The sequence below is a fragment of the Ornithorhynchus anatinus genome, chromosome 2 (genome assembly GCF_004115215.2).
Source record: "Ornithorhynchus anatinus isolate Pmale09 chromosome 2, mOrnAna1.pri.v4, whole genome shotgun sequence".
Taxonomy (NCBI): domain Eukaryota; kingdom Metazoa; phylum Chordata; class Mammalia; order Monotremata; family Ornithorhynchidae; genus Ornithorhynchus; species Ornithorhynchus anatinus.
Genome location: NC_041729.1, coordinates 150,711,192 through 150,726,642, shown reverse-complemented (window position 1 = coordinate 150,726,642; position 15,451 = coordinate 150,711,192). Strand labels below are relative to the sequence as shown.

The window sequence follows — 15,451 nt, the reverse complement described above, 5'->3', positions numbered from 1 at the left end:
AGAAAAAACTAGGATTTTGGCTTTGAATTCACTACAGGACAGCCTGAAGATCCAGTTCAGTCAATTGATTTATTGAGCATTTATTGTGTACAGAGCACTGTACTAAGACCTTGGGAGAGTGCAGAATGACAATGACAAGAGTGTTTAGACTTGTTTCCTACCCACCCCAAGCGTACAGTTCAGAGTTCACTTTGGCAGTTCTTAAGTTACACTATCTTACCTATGTAAAGTCCACACTATCTTACCTATGTAAAGTCCCACAGAGCCCCCTTATCCATAGACGAGCTCATAGGATTCTTTCGTTACCTGCACAAAATGGTTTCTACATTTGCAGGTGAAAAAACGGCTTCAGAGAACGTTCTGTTAAAAGGTCAAGAGAAATTAAAAACATAAGATAAAGAAATCCTAAGCCTCATTCTTCCTCCCTGCAAATTCGTATAGAAGGGAGACTTAATACCCGAGATGATAATGGTAACGGGTAGAAACAGCTCCACATTGGGTAATAAAGGATCCTTTTAATTCAGAGGCTGCAGACTCTGATTAGGAGGCACTAATGTTGGCTAATTGAATCAGACAGCAATGACTTGGATGATAAGGTTTATTTTGCTTTTATCAAATGACTTAGTGGAAATGCTGAAAGTAAAATTGGTTCAAAAAAGAATCAGGGTCACTTAATTCCATAGGCAGCAGATACTTCTAAAGCTATTTTAATCAGCACGAAAAGGAGATGACTTTGCAGCAGAATTTTTTTCTTGGGGGTAGGGCAAATTGCTACCCGTAGTTCTCAAAATATGCATTCTGAAAATACATCATAAACTTCTTTTTCAATTGTGGTTGCACTGTATCTTCTACATGCTAATTTTCAGAATCAAACTCTAGGAAGAGAGAAGTTAAGCACTGATAAAAAGCATGTTTTTAAGCTATCGGGGAACAAATTCAGCAAAAATGAAGTTAAAAAAAGTGAAGTCACTTCCCTTGACTGTGATAAAAACCTTAAGAGCCACAGTTCTGGATGTGTAATCTTGCTGTCCATTTACCACCTTTCTCATGCTTTGCCAAGAGCCACTCGGAAACTGATTTCCTGAAGAAACATTAAGCTGCTGTCTCAGTTCTCACTCTCTTGCCAAGTAATCATGCACCACTTTCCGGCTTTGAGCCACCTGAGACCTAATGAATCTAAAGCTAAACTGTTTATCATTTGAAAGAGGCTATAGATTAGGAAATTTTCCTCTGACATTCTAGAGTAGCAGTTTTGCTTCAGCAGTGCCCGAGTCCCCGAAGAGATTGGCATAAACAGGTAAGAAAAAAAATCCTTTATAACGTATTTAGCTGATATAGTTTGAAAACAGGTGAGTACAGAACCCTACGTATAAGTGATACTTAACTTTATTGAATTTCTTGGTGTATTTCTGTGGCTCTGTATATACAACATTAGTTCCATTTTGTGCAGTTTATTAGTATTTTTAATTCCATTATAGGCTGTTGTGATTCTCCCCCGCCCCTTTCCTCACAGTAGAGGTACATAAAGGGTCAGGGGATTATCATCCAAACATCAGATGTTCCCAGTTCTTCAAAGTTTCCGTTGAATACTAAATTTCTGTTTGGAAGTAATGGAAGAGATGATCAGAAGTCATTATATACACCTTCACACAACATGTAGGAATGAGGTTTAGTTGAGAACTCGACTTGTATTCGTTTGTATTTATTTCTGAGAAATCTCCAGTTTTCTCACCCAGCGTTTACATAGGGATGTGTTAAACATTCATGAAGAAACTTCTCAACTCTTTTAAAAAGGTAGAGTGTGTGATTCAGATGTATTAACAGTATTCCATAAATATTTAAAATTGAGTTCTATTAATAAATCCTATGCTCATGTTAGGTTGAGCCAGTATTTGGATGTGGAATCAGCCCAGTTGCAAGTCTGCATAAGCCATGCAGCATAATCATCATTTTTATCCCCACAATATAAACAGTAGCGCTTTGAAAATAGAAGATGCAGACGATTACTACACGGGGTTAATTGCTTGTTAAGCCGTCAAAATCAGAAATGTTCTCATAGGACTTTCTGTTTCTGTCTTATTCTGTTAGGTGTAAGAATTGCTCTGTATCTTACTGGAATCCCTATTGGATGCTGCCCTCTGATGTTTGTGGAATGACCTGCTTTTGGGAAGCGACTCTTAGGTAGGCCCTGCTATTCAGTAGACCTTTGTTTCATCGACAGATCAGTGTAGCCAGGAGCACCCAATAAAAAACTTGAATTTGCTAATAAAAGCCACAATCTTTTATTTCCAGTTCTTTTCTTTTCTTGCTGCCCCAGTGCATTTTTTTCTGATTGGGCTTACTTGATTCTCTGGATTTAGAGTATGCTCTAATTAAACTTCTTCTGAATGTGTCCTCTCTCCTTTTTCTGAGCGATATGAATTGGCCTTTCTCCGTATGGCTACCATAAATGTAGTTGTTATACAAATGTAACTGCCCTTCATATTGAGAGATGGCACTTGTTGCGAGCTCTTATGTGTGTATAGTTAAGAGGAAAATAGATGCGGAAAAAAATCAAGCGCTTAGTACAGGGCTCTGCACATAGTGAGCGCTCAGTAAATGCGGTGGAATCAATGAAATAGGCTCGTCGAGGCTGGCACATCTCCGGGAAGACCATTAAACAGCATGTGATAGCAGTGCCATATCGGGCTCCAGATTGAACTAAAGGCTGACAGAGCAGTAGTGTTGTTCTTGTCCATCCTTCTCTCTGTGTCTGTGACCTGGACTCCACCCAGGCACCAAATCAGGCTCCTTGAGTCATTCCATCATCCTCCCTTACAGGCTATTCATTCATTCATTCATTCATTCAGTAGTATTTATTGAGCACTTACTATGTGCAGAGCACTGTACTAAGTGCTTGGAGTGTACAATTCGGCAACAGACACAATCCCTGCCCAATGACGGGCTTACGGTCTAATCGGGGGAGACGGACAAAAACAAGACAACATAATCACGATAATCAGGCTAGGCTCACCACCATCAGACAGTGAGGTGCAAAGCTGGGAGTCTAGCCTGGGCGTCAGAAGGTCATGGGTTCTAATTCCGACTCCACCCCTTGTCAGCTGTGTGACCTTGGGCAAGGCACTTCACTTTTTTGGGCGTCGGTTACCTCATCAGTAAAATGGGGATTGAGATGGAGAGCTCTACGTGGTACAGGGACTGTGTCCTACCCGATTTGCCTGTACCCACTCCAGCGTTTAGTACAGTGCCTGGCACATAGTAAGTGCTTAATAAATACCTTTATTATTATTATAATTATTAGTAGAGAAGCTCTGTTCACCTTTCCACAGCTCCTCTGGGTGAGACACGTGAGGGGAATGAGCAACAACTGCCAAATGGAGAGCTGAAATGGGGAAACCAAAAGCGAGGGTGGGACAGTAGAAGCATTTTAAGGACACAGTGAAACAGAGCCTCAGTCAGTGCTTGTTCCCTGCTCAAAACTGGGAGTCAGTTGCTATGGAGCGACCCACAGGGCGTACTGCCATCATGGAAAGAGAGACAAGGAGGCCAAAGAGAAAACAGTGCCAGACACTCCAAACGTGAAGCACGGCAAGGGTTAGACTCTTTATGTGGCCGGGAATTCGTTCATTCATTTGGATTTACTGAGCGCTTACTGTGTGCAGAGCACTGTATTAAGCGCTTGGAAAGTACAATTCGGCAACAGATAGAGACAATCCCTACCCAACAATGGGCTCACAGTCTAGAAGCAGGGAGACAGACAATAAAACAAAACAAGCAGACAGACATCAGTAGCATCAATATAAATAAATAGAAATGAGGATCCCACATAAGACACATTTAATCTCCGGTGAGCTTTGCCTTTAATGGTGTCTCCGAATATGAAGGAACTCCATGTGGGTAGGGATCCCATTACAAAGTTCATTGTATTGTACTTTCCCAAGCACTTATCCCAGTGCTGTGCACCATGGGAAGTGCTCAGTGATTGGGGATGTAAAGGTTGTTCTTTGCATCTGCTACTTGCGATGGCTGGTTTTTCCAAGTCTGCTTCTTGGCTTTCCTTTCTGTGTTTGGAGGCCCTGCTTCAGGAAAGTGCCCTTTATACCCAGTTGCTGCTGATGTTCTAAGCGGTCTGTTGCCATACCACAGGTTTGGCAGGGGTGTGTGCTTGTGTGTTTACCAACATCTCAAATCATATCTATCATCCTCAGCACCTATGTTTAGTCTTCTGTTCAGTTGTGCATTCAATTTCTTATTTTGATTACTTTGTAAATACTTTTGTGTGTCCTTATAAGGAGAAGCACTGTGGCCTTAGTGGAAGGAGTATGGGCCCACGAGCTAGAGGACCTGGGTTCTAGTTTTGGCTCCACCGCTTGCCTGCCGTGTGACCTTGGGCAAGTCACTTCCTGACTCTGTACCTCAGTTTCCTCAGCTACCAAATGGAGATTCAATACCTGTTTTCCCTCATATTTGGACCCAGAACCCCCTATGGGTCAGGGACTGTGTCCTACATTGTATCTACCCCAGAGTTTAGAACACATATTGAGTACTTAACATATATCATTAAAAAAAGTATGGGCAGGAAATGTCACTTGCCTGTTTTATACTTCCCAAGCAGGTTGCAGTACAGTGCATTATGCCCAATAGGTCCTGAATAAGTACTGTTACTAATTTAAAATGCTTATTCTGTTTTGTCTTGCCTTAATTCATGTCACCATTTTGCTGTCCTGTTTGGATATCATGTTCTATCATCTCTTTTCCCAGTATGTCCTACTCAGAAAAGCCGTGTTGAGCTTCAATATAAATAAGTAGTCTGCCTGTTAGGGTTTCATTGGTGGTGATCCTCCCTTGCTATTTGATGCAAAGTGTGGCTCATAGGTGATCCAGAAGATATAGCTGAGCATAATAGATTCACTGTTCACTGCCATTTACTAGACCACCTCTCACTGTAACGCTGATTGTTGTTGATCCATAAGTTAAAATAGTGATCTGTAGACATTCTCCTCACAGTTTCTTATGATGAAAGGGAAAGCCTGAGGTTCAGCTTCGGTGTGTGTGTATGTGTGTCTAAAATTAAGTGGCAACTTCGTAGGAACCTGATTTTATAGTAGGAAAAAAAATGCTTAACTTTATATCTTTCCTAAGCCCTATTTTATTATCCAAACTGTGTTGGCTTTGTGCTGGAGAACATTATGGGGAAAAAATGAGTAAAAAAGGACACAAGCAATTGGTGCAGGAAGAAGAAAAGGAAAGCAGAGTGAGGAGTAGTAACATAGCTTAGTGGATAGAGCCTGGTTGTCAGAAGGCCATGAGTTCTAATCCTGCTCCGCTACTTGTCTGCTATGTAACCTTGGACAAATGAAGTGACTTCTCTGTGCCTCAGTTACCTCATTTGTAAAATGGGGATTGAGACTGTGAGCCCCATGTGGAACAGGGACTCTGTCTAACCCAATTTGCTTGTATCCACCCCAGCGCTTAGTCCGGCGCCTGGCACGCAGTAAGCACTTAACAAATACCACAGTTATTATTATTATTATTATTAATAATTCACTGATTTGGTGACCCATAGTTAAAGACTGAAGCTGATTTCCTTCTTGGCTTTCCTTTCTCCATGTCTAGAATATGGTGGTTATAAAGTGACACCAAAACTTTCGATGGCACAAAAATGAAAACCTAAAAAGCAGGTGCATCAAACTCGTTCCTGATGATGGCTATTTTTGCACTTTCACAAAAGATGCAAATTACTAAAACTCTTGGTAATGGAATTAGCAATTTACTATATCATTATTACCAAATTTTCTCACATAATTGCTCTATTTTTATGCAATCCCAAAGCAGGGAATAAGCTATTACGAGGAAAATTTAAATCTAGCCATAAAGGGTGTAGGAGAAAAAAGAAAAGGGGGAGGGAAGGAGAGAAAGAAGATTTAGGTAAGAAGGCACTTGAGACTGCATTGCGTCTCTTCTAGAAGTTGCAGTCAGCAAATTACAGTAATTCACTGTACAGCCCCCCAACCCCAGGTTTGCCCTTTTCTAAGAAGCGACCCTTCCCCCCACGCCCCTTCCCCTCCCAATCCTCCACTAGCTGTAGCCTTTTCTCATCCTGACCCATCTCTGTGTGCACATTTTAAAGAAGAAATATCTCTAAAACACAGACCTGTATTCCTGTTAGCTCATTCTGAGCTTTTTCTTCCTATCCCTGGGCAGGCCCCAGTGACTGCTTTCCAAACAATCTTGCATCCCCCATTATACCTTGAGGTTAATTGTGTGTAGAAGACAGTTGGTTGAGTAAACACTGTAACCCTCCATCAAAATCAGTGGCTCCTACAACCTGAGTCAGCTTCCCCACCCTCACACCACCTCACCTGTCACCACCTGCCTCCTGCAGCTGGTTGTGGAGACAGGGGGAGTGCGAGGCCTGGCGTTTCCCTGGACACAGGAGCCACGAGGCTCTTTTCCCTGGGGAGGAGACACCCACTATGTCCCCACCCTGGGGAAACTCCCATCATACCCTCCTCTAAGCCAGTCAGGGTGAGGATGCAGCAGCAACATGTGTTCTCAACTTGGAGAACGCTTGGCAGCTATGGCTGTTGTGACCCTTGGGCTCTGATCAGACATATGTGAGCCACAGGGAACCTGGGACCCTGATTCTTTAAACGGAAATTCTGTCTTATTCTTTCTGTATTTAACTTTTTCTGTGTGTGTATGCCCTTTTCTTATTACGTGTCTATTGTTAGACCTGTTCCCTAGATTATTAGCTTCTTGGGGGGCAGGGGCCCTGTGTAATCTTCATCCATGTATTTTTCCCCAGCACTTAGAATACTGCTTTGCACACTGTGGACGCTCAATGGATAGCACTGAATAAGCAAATTGATCATTCTCAGCCTGTTTCTGTCCTCTGGGGTCCACGAAGCTTCCTTTGCTACTTTTCTGAAAGTAGCCTCCCTCTCTGTGGACAATGTAGTTTTCATTTCAAAGGGTTTTTTTTGGGTCTGGATTTCATTCCCTCCTTGGGGACTTTACAAGTGTTAAATTCTTAAGAGTTAGGGATGGTGAGCGAGGATCATCACAACTTTCCCCTCTAATCAGTACAATATGTAAATACACTATCTAATATCAGGTAACTCATTTGTTCAAAATATTATCTTAAGAGTAAGAGTGTATTATAGTGGCTAAGAGAAAGAAGCTTCAACTGTACTGTCTGGGAATTTTTATATGGTTAAAATCATTTGTAGGATATCAGGAGTGTCACTTTTTTATGGTATTTGTTAAGCGCTTACTATTTGCCAGGCACTGTTCTAAGCGCAAGAGTAGATACAAGCTAATTAGGTTGGACACAGCCCCCGTCCCATATGGGGCTCACAGTCTTAATCCCTCTTTTGCAGTTGAGGAAACTGAGGCTCAGACAAGAGAAGCGAGTTGCCCAAGGTCACACAGCAGACAAGTGGCAGAGATGGGATTAGAACTCAGGACCTCCCGACTACCCGGCTCTATCCACTATGCCATGCTACTTCTCCTTCACTCCTCACTCAGCTTTCCTTTCCTTCTTTGGTCCCGTTTATTGATTGCTTATTGTGTGCAGAGCACTGCATTGAGTGCTTGGGAGAATAGAGTATCACAGTGTAACAGACACATTCCCTGCAAGCTGGGAATAGAACGCAGGTCCTTCTGACTCCCAGGTCCCTGCTCTATCCATTAGGCTGCACTGCTTCTCACTGTATGGCATTTCTTTGCAATGCATGCAAAATTAATTTTAGGTGCCAATTATAAGTTAGAGCTGCGAACTCTAAAAGTTGTAGGGTAAGCAGAAATGTTAGCAGAAGTGTTAGCGAATGTTCAAGATCAAATTTAATGCTTTTAAAGTTGATGTTCTATTATTGCCAAATCTGTCTGTGAATAGGATTTCTTGTTCTTGCAGTATTATAATAATGATGGCATTTGTTAAGCGCTTACTATGTGCAAGGCATGGCTCTAAGCGCTATGGGGGATTACAGGGTAATCAGGTTGTCCCACGTGGGGCTCCCAGACTTAATCCCCATTTGACAGATGAGGTAGCTGAGGCCCAGAGAAGCTAAGTGACTTGCCCCAAGTCACACAGATGACAAGCGGTGGAGTAGGGATTAGAACCCATGTCCTCTGACTCCCAAGCCCGGGCTCTTTCCCCTGAGCCACGCTGCTCCAGCGTTTACACTAGTTTTGCTCTTTCACTTTAGGCATTAGAGCCTGAAGGTTTTTATCTTACTGACTGGATTGCCCTTCTGAAACTGATTTTCAGTATTGGAAAGGTTCAGATATTTTTCAGTTAAAATGGTATGATGCTGAATCGCTCCCCCTGCTGGTCGATTCTATGAGTACAGTGTAGAGGAATAGCAAGGTAATTACCTTGACTCTGGAATTGACATATCTTTTCAGCAAAAACACACAATTTGTATAACTGACATTTGTTACAGAATAATTTACTTTTCCCACCGTAATAATAACCAGCATTGACCATTCCGGGAGAATTGAAAAAACCACAGGAAATTTGTGTTTTTAAGAAATTTGCATGGTGAAAATATTTCAGGCATTTTACATCTGTCGCAGACTGATACCACGACAGTCTAGCATTCATGATTATTTCAGTGATTTCTGTAGGAAGTATTCAATCACTAGTGCTTTTTTATGTGAAAGTCACAAAAATCTGACTTGTTTTCTGTTAGTGTTCAAGGTAACACCACACTTCTCAAACACTGTTCATTATTGTTAATTTATTTTCACCTTCAGGTTAAGCCACTGATAACATTTATATGGTATCTACCTTACCTTGGCTCCATAGTGAAGACTTCTATTGCCTCAGAGACGATTTCTTGTAAAAAAAATTCAGGGTTGATTGTAGGCAGCATGAGGCCCTGTAGCTGTTTTTCCTTTACGCCAAATATAGATTAAGATGAATCTGTTTCTTTTTAGATAAAAATAGCATGCTTATCTTTTTTAATGTTTAGCTTTAAGTTACTTTTTGCTAATGAAACTTTTATGCTTATGTTATGACAGATGTAAGCAGAAATACTTATTCTCTTTTCTAGGTATAATTTACTGAAAGCACAGCCTGTTGAGAAAATGCACCTAGCCGTTGTTGCATGTGGTGAGCGACTGGAAGAAACTATAACTATGTTAAAATCAGCAGTTATTTTTAGCATCAAACCTTTACAATTCCACATTTTTGCTGAAGACCAACTGCACCAAAGCTTCAGAGACATTGTAAGTACAGTGCTTGAGATGGAATTTAACCAGTGAAGAGTAGTCCATGATTACAACAGTCAATATAATGCTCATGCCTTTTTAAATCTCAGTGGAACTACAAATTGAATTATACAAATGTGTCCAACTGCCATAATTATTTTGAAAACTTGAAAATATTTCACCTACTCTTAAAGTTTTGTGAAATATGAACCTAGAACAGTTCATTACTTTTCTGATCATTATCCATGTTTACCGAGTGGAATACGGTACTAGATGTGTAGGCCACATAGCAGGTAAGTGGCAGAGCTAGGATTGGAAGCCCGGTCCTCCGATTCTTAGATCAGTGCTCTTACTACTAGACCACACTGCTTCTTAATGTGTGTGTAAATGTGATGCACAAACAACTTCAATCCAGTCAGCTAGCTGCCTCTTAAGTCTATTAACTATCCAACTGAATAGGTTCTTGTTTCAAACTTGTGTCTCAGCTATGTCTTTCTGCTAATGCGACTAGCAAAAGACACTCCCACTCAAAGGCTTAGTAGAAATATTTATCATCAAATGCCATAGAGTTGTTTCTGATTCATGGCGACTCTGTTGGATATATTTTCTTCAGAACGTCCTATCTTCTGCCATAATCTGTAACCTTGCTAACAGTTCTTCCATTGTTCTTTTGGTTTCTCTCCATCTAGCTGCTGGTCTGCCTCTTCCCCATCTTCCCTGGACTTTTCTTAGCATTAGTGTCCTCTAAGAGAATCAGTCCTCCGTATGATGTGTCCAAAATATGCTAAACTAAGTCGGGTCATTTAGCCTTTCAAAAACTACCTGATATTAAGCACTTATGGTGTGTGTGGTAGGTACAAAATAAGCAATTCAGATCTGGGCCCTATCCCACAGGAACTCACAGTCTAGGCTGGAGAGGACAGACATACAGAAAACAGGGGTAAGCATCAAACAATGGAAACCATTAAAGACACAAAATTCAATATTTGAATAATTAACAGGTAAACGGTACTTGGTGAGAAGTGGAGACCTCTCACTGCTCTGGGTCACAGTCCTTGACAGAGATTTCCAAAAAAAAAAGTTCAGTCCATGTCTCCCCACTCTGCAAGAACCTCCAGTGGTTGCCCATTCACCTCCACATAAGACAGGAACTCCTTACAGTCAGCTTTAAAGCACTGAAACAGCTCACCCCCTCCTACCTTACCTTGTTGATTTCCTACTACAACCCACCCCACACACTTCGCTCCTCTAATGTCTACCCATTCACCCTATGTCGATCTTATCTGTGTAGCTGCCAGCCTCTGGCCCATACTACCCGCTCTGTTCTGGAACTGCCCCCCCTTCATATATGAGAGATCACCATTCTCCCTGCTTCAGAGGAGAATCACATCTCCAAGTGACCCTCCCTGACTAAGCCATACTCTCTCTCCCTACTGCAACTCCTGTGCACTTGGATCTGTACCCTGTAATCACTGGATACTCACCCCACCCTCCGCCCCACAGCACGTATGTGCATATCTGCAGTTTGTCAATCTATCATATTTATCAAGCGCTTACCGTGGGCAGAGCTCTGTGCTAAGTGCTCGGGAGAGGACAGTGTAACAGAGTTGGTAGACATGTTCCCTGCCCACAGTGAGTTTATAGACTAGAGGACTATTCATATTAAAGTCAAGTCACTTAGCCTCTCTATGCCTGTTTTCTCAACTGTAAAATGGAGATTTTGCATGTTCCCCCTTGACATTAGATTGTGACCTCCATGTAGGACAGGGACTGTGTTCAACCTGAGTAACTCATACCTACTACAGCACTTAGAACAGTGCTTGACACACAGTTAAGAGCTTTATAAATACTATAATAGTGATAATTATAATAATACAGTTGTGGGTTTTTTCAAGTGTCTTAATTGAATGCTTTCCTTCATTTATTCCTTTTTACTTTTTTCATTCTTATGAGGATTAACAGTAACTAATTGCAACTCTTTCCCGCTTGATGCTGTTTTGAAGTTTGGTGGATTTTGGGTTCCTTGATGTAGTTTCTGACACAACTTTATTTGATGTAAATTGAATCTTTATAACTTTTAAATTTGGTAAGAAGTGGATTTGCCATTGGGTTGAGGGGAAGAAATTTTCAAATAAGAACTAAACTATTGTCTTTTCTTTTTTTCCTTAGCTTGACAGCTGGACATTTTTACAAAAATTTAATTTTACTTTATATCCAATAACTTTTCCACCCGAAAATGCAGCAGAATGGAAAAAACTCTTCAAACCATGTGCTTCACAAAGATTGTTCTTACCAGTAAGTTTTTCTGTATTTCATTGTAGTAATAAATCAATCAGTGGTATTTATTGAGCTCTACTGTGGGCAGAGTAGTGTATTAAGTACCTGGGAGAATATAACACCATAGAATTGGGAGACACATTCCTTGCCTACAAGAGCTTACAGTCTGGAGGGGAGGCAGATGTTAAATTATGGCTGGGTACGTAACTACTGTGGGGCTGAGGGTGGGTTGAATATCATCATCATCAATGGTATTTATGGAGCGCTTATTATATGCAGAGCACTGTACTGAGCGCTTGGGAGAGTGCAGTACAACAGAGTTGGCAGATACATTCCCTGCCCCAACCAGCTTATGGACATTAATATAAATAAATAATTTAATAATGTTGGTATTTGTTAAGCGCTTACTATGTGCCGAGCACTGTTCTAAGCGCTGGGGTAAACACAGGGGAATCAGGTTGTCCCACGTGGGGTTCACACTTAATCCCCATTTTACAGATGAGGGAACTGAGGCACAGAGAAGTTAAGTGACTTGCCCACAGTAATAATTTATAATTATAATAATAATATAATATATATAATATAATATATAATATATAATATATAATTAATTATATATAAATATATAATTAATAATATAATATAATATATATATAATATATAATAATATAATAATTTATAACATGTAATTTAAAGATACCCGTGTCAGTGCTTTGGGGCTGAGGGTAGGGTGAAAATCAAATGCCCAAAGGTCACAGAAGCGAGAGGGAGCCAGGGAAAAAAGTCCTTAATTGGGGAAGGCCTCTCAGAGGAGATGACATAAATAATGCTCTGAAGGTGGGGAGAGTAGTGGTCTGTGGGCAAGTCACTTAACTTCTCTGTGCCTCAGTTCCCTCATCTGTAAAAATGGGGATTAAGACTGTGAGCCCCACGTGGGACAACCTGATTCCCCTATGTCTACCCCAGCGCTTAGAACAGTGCTCGGCACATAGTAAGTGCTTAACAAATACCAACATTATTATTATTATTAGTGGTCTGGTGTATATGAGAGCGAGAGAGAGTTTTAGGCTAGTGAGAGGATGTGGGAAAGGAGTCCGTGGCGAGGTAGACGAGATCTGAGCATGGTGAGTAAGCTGGCATTAGAGGAGCGAAATGTGCAGGCTGGGCTACAGTAGGAAATTAGGTGAGCTAGGAGTGGGTGAGTTGACCGAGAGCTTTAAAGGTGACGGTAAGGAGTTTCTTTTTGATGTGGAGGCAGATGGGCTACCGTTGGAGGTTCTTGAGGAGTGGGGAAACATGGACTGAACAGTTTTGTAGAAACATCATCTGAGCAGCAGAGTGAAGTAATGGACTGATGTGGAGAGACCCAGTAGGCAGGAAGTTCAGAGGCAGAAGCATTAGTCAAGGTGGGTTAGGATAAGAGGTTTGATTAACATGGGAGCAGTTTGGATGGAGGGGAGAGGGAAGATTTTAGCCAAGTTGTGAAGAAAGAACTGGCAATATTTGGTGACAGGATGAATAAGTCAGCTGAATGAGAGAGGAATTGAGGACAACGCCAAGGATACAGGCTTGAGTTAGGGTAGTGGTGTTGTCTATGATGATGGGAAAGATAATAAAAATAATGATGGCATTTGTTAAGCGCTTACTATATGCAAAGCACTGTTTCAAGCGCTGGGGAAGATACAAGATGATCAGGTTGTCCCACGTGGGGCTCACAGTCTTAATCCACATTTTACAGATGGGGCAACTGAGGCACAAAGAAGTTAAGTGACACCCAAAGTCACACAGCTAACAAGTGGCTGAGCCGGGATTTGAAGCCATGACCTCTGACTCCCAAGCCCGGGCTCTTTCCACTGAGCCACGCTGCATAGTGGGGTGACAAATTTTGGGTGGTGAAATAGATTCTGTTTTGGACATGTTAAGGTGGAGATGTTAGCAGGAGATCTAGGTAGAGATGTCCCGAAGGCAGAAGGAAATGTGCTATTGCAGAGGAGAGGTCAGGGTTTGGAAAGAAAGATCCAAATCATTCTCATTAAGCCATGGGAACGAATGATTTCTCCAAGGGAGTGGAAGCAGATGGAGAAAAAGAGACCTACAACTGAGCCTTGAGGCACCCCCACTGTCAGAAGGTGAGAGGCAGAGGATGAACCTGCAAAAAAGAGGCGAAGAAGGATCAGGCAGAGATAGGAGAACCAAGAGGGCACAGTGTCAGAGATGCAAAGATTGGATAAAGTTTCAAGGAGACGGGGTGGTCTGTAGCGTCATGGGCAGCTGAGAAGTCCAGGAGGATTAGGCTAGGATAGAGGCTGTCAGATTTGGTGAGAAGGTTATTGGTTACCTTAGAGAGGGCTGTTTCTGTGAAATGAAGGGGGCAAAAGCCAGATTGGAGGGGATCAAGGAGAAAATTGGAGGAGAGAAGGTGGAGACAGGTGTTAAAAACTCTCAAGACGTTTGGAGAGAAATGATAGGAGTCTCTATATTGTAAGATCATTATGGGCATGGAATGTGTTTGCTAATTCTGTTATATTGTATTCTTTCTAGTGCTTATTACAGTGCTCTGCACATAGCAAGCACTCAGATACCATCGATTGAGGATAATGGGGTGATACCCGGTGGAAACTCATGTCAAGGGAGGTTTTTTTAGGGTAGGGGATATGTAGGCATCTTTGGAAGCATTGGGGAAGAAGCCATTGGAAAGTGAATGATTAAAGATGGCAGTCAGGAGGGAAGAAGGAAGGGGGATGTGGTTTCTGTCTCCCTCCGCCCCCCCCAAGTGATGCTTGTTAAGCACTTAATATGTACCAGGCACTGTATTAAGCACTGGGATAGGTACAAGCCAATCAGACTGGAAACAGTCCATGTCCCACATGGGACTCCCAATCTTAATTCCCATTTTACAGATGAGGTAACTGAGGCCCAGTGAAGTGATTTGCCCAAGGCATTCATTCATTCATTCAATAGTATTTATTGAGCGCTTACTATGTGCAGAGCACTGTACTAAGCGCTTGGGATGAACAAGTCGGCAACAGATAGAGACAGTCCCTGCCGTTTGACGGGCTTACAGTCTAATCGGGGGAGACGGACAGACAAGAACAATGGCACTAAACAGCGTCAAGGGGAAGAACATCTCGTAAAAAAATGGCAACTAAATAGAATCAAGGCGATGTACAATTCATTAACAAAATAAATAGGGTAACGAAAATATATACAGTTGAGCGGACGGGTACAGTGCTGTGGGGATGGGAAGGGAGAGGTGGAGGAGCAGAGGGAAAAGGGGAAAATGAGGCTTTAGCCAAGTGGCAGAGCTGGGATTAGAACCCGGGTCCTTCTGACTACCAGGTCCATGCTTTGTCCACTTGCCATGCTGCTTCTCCGAAGTATTTTTAAAAGGTATGAAGGGATGGGGTCAGAAGTACAGGTCAAGGATTCTCCAAGGTAGATTTGGAGAGGAGGAGATCGATCTCTTCTTGAGTTACTGCAGGGAATATAGGGAGAGTTGAAAAGGGCGGGCGAGATTGGAGAGGAGCAGGGATGATTTAGGGAGATCATGCCTGATGCTTTCAGTTTTTGAGGTCAGGTCATTAGGGGAAAGAGGTAGTAGGGGTGGAGGGACAGGAGGTTTGAAGATCAGCTGGAGGGGGCAGTAGGTATGGAAGTGAATTAGGAAGTATTGTTGTCGGGCAGAGGAGAGTGCTGATGTGAAGCAGCAAAGGAACTGAATACTGTGGAGGTGATCCAGGGGGCAGGTTTGTGCTATGAAATCAGTGGAGGAGCAGGGCAGCAAGGGAGTTGAGTCTAGTGGAGAGGGCAGTGTTGAGGATGTCAGTTTGTGCTTCAAGAGCTGGTAGTTTGGATATAGAGACCAAACAGGGCTGGGTGGCTGTAGAATATTGGAGCAGTCAAAAGAACTGAGGACTCAGTGGAGGGACAGAACAGATTTGTCGGGGGTGGGTATATG

The 15,451-nt window shown here is 42.2% G+C and overlaps 1 protein-coding gene across 1 annotated transcript in view; it reads left to right on the top strand.

The window, feature by feature from the left end:
* Positions 1-2,092: 2,092 nt before the first annotated feature.
* The window catches only part of GXYLT1 (glucoside xylosyltransferase 1), a 32,765-nt gene continuing 19,406 nt past the window's right edge, over positions 2,093-15,451 (top strand). The window contains exons 1-3 of the mRNA XM_029057593.2: positions 2,093-2,181; positions 9,060-9,234; positions 11,386-11,511. Coding sequence (XP_028913426.1) covers positions 2,129-2,181; positions 9,060-9,234; positions 11,386-11,511 — 354 coding nt within the window. The 5' untranslated portion in view covers positions 2,093-2,128. The remainder of the gene's footprint in view (positions 2,182-9,059; positions 9,235-11,385; positions 11,512-15,451) is intronic.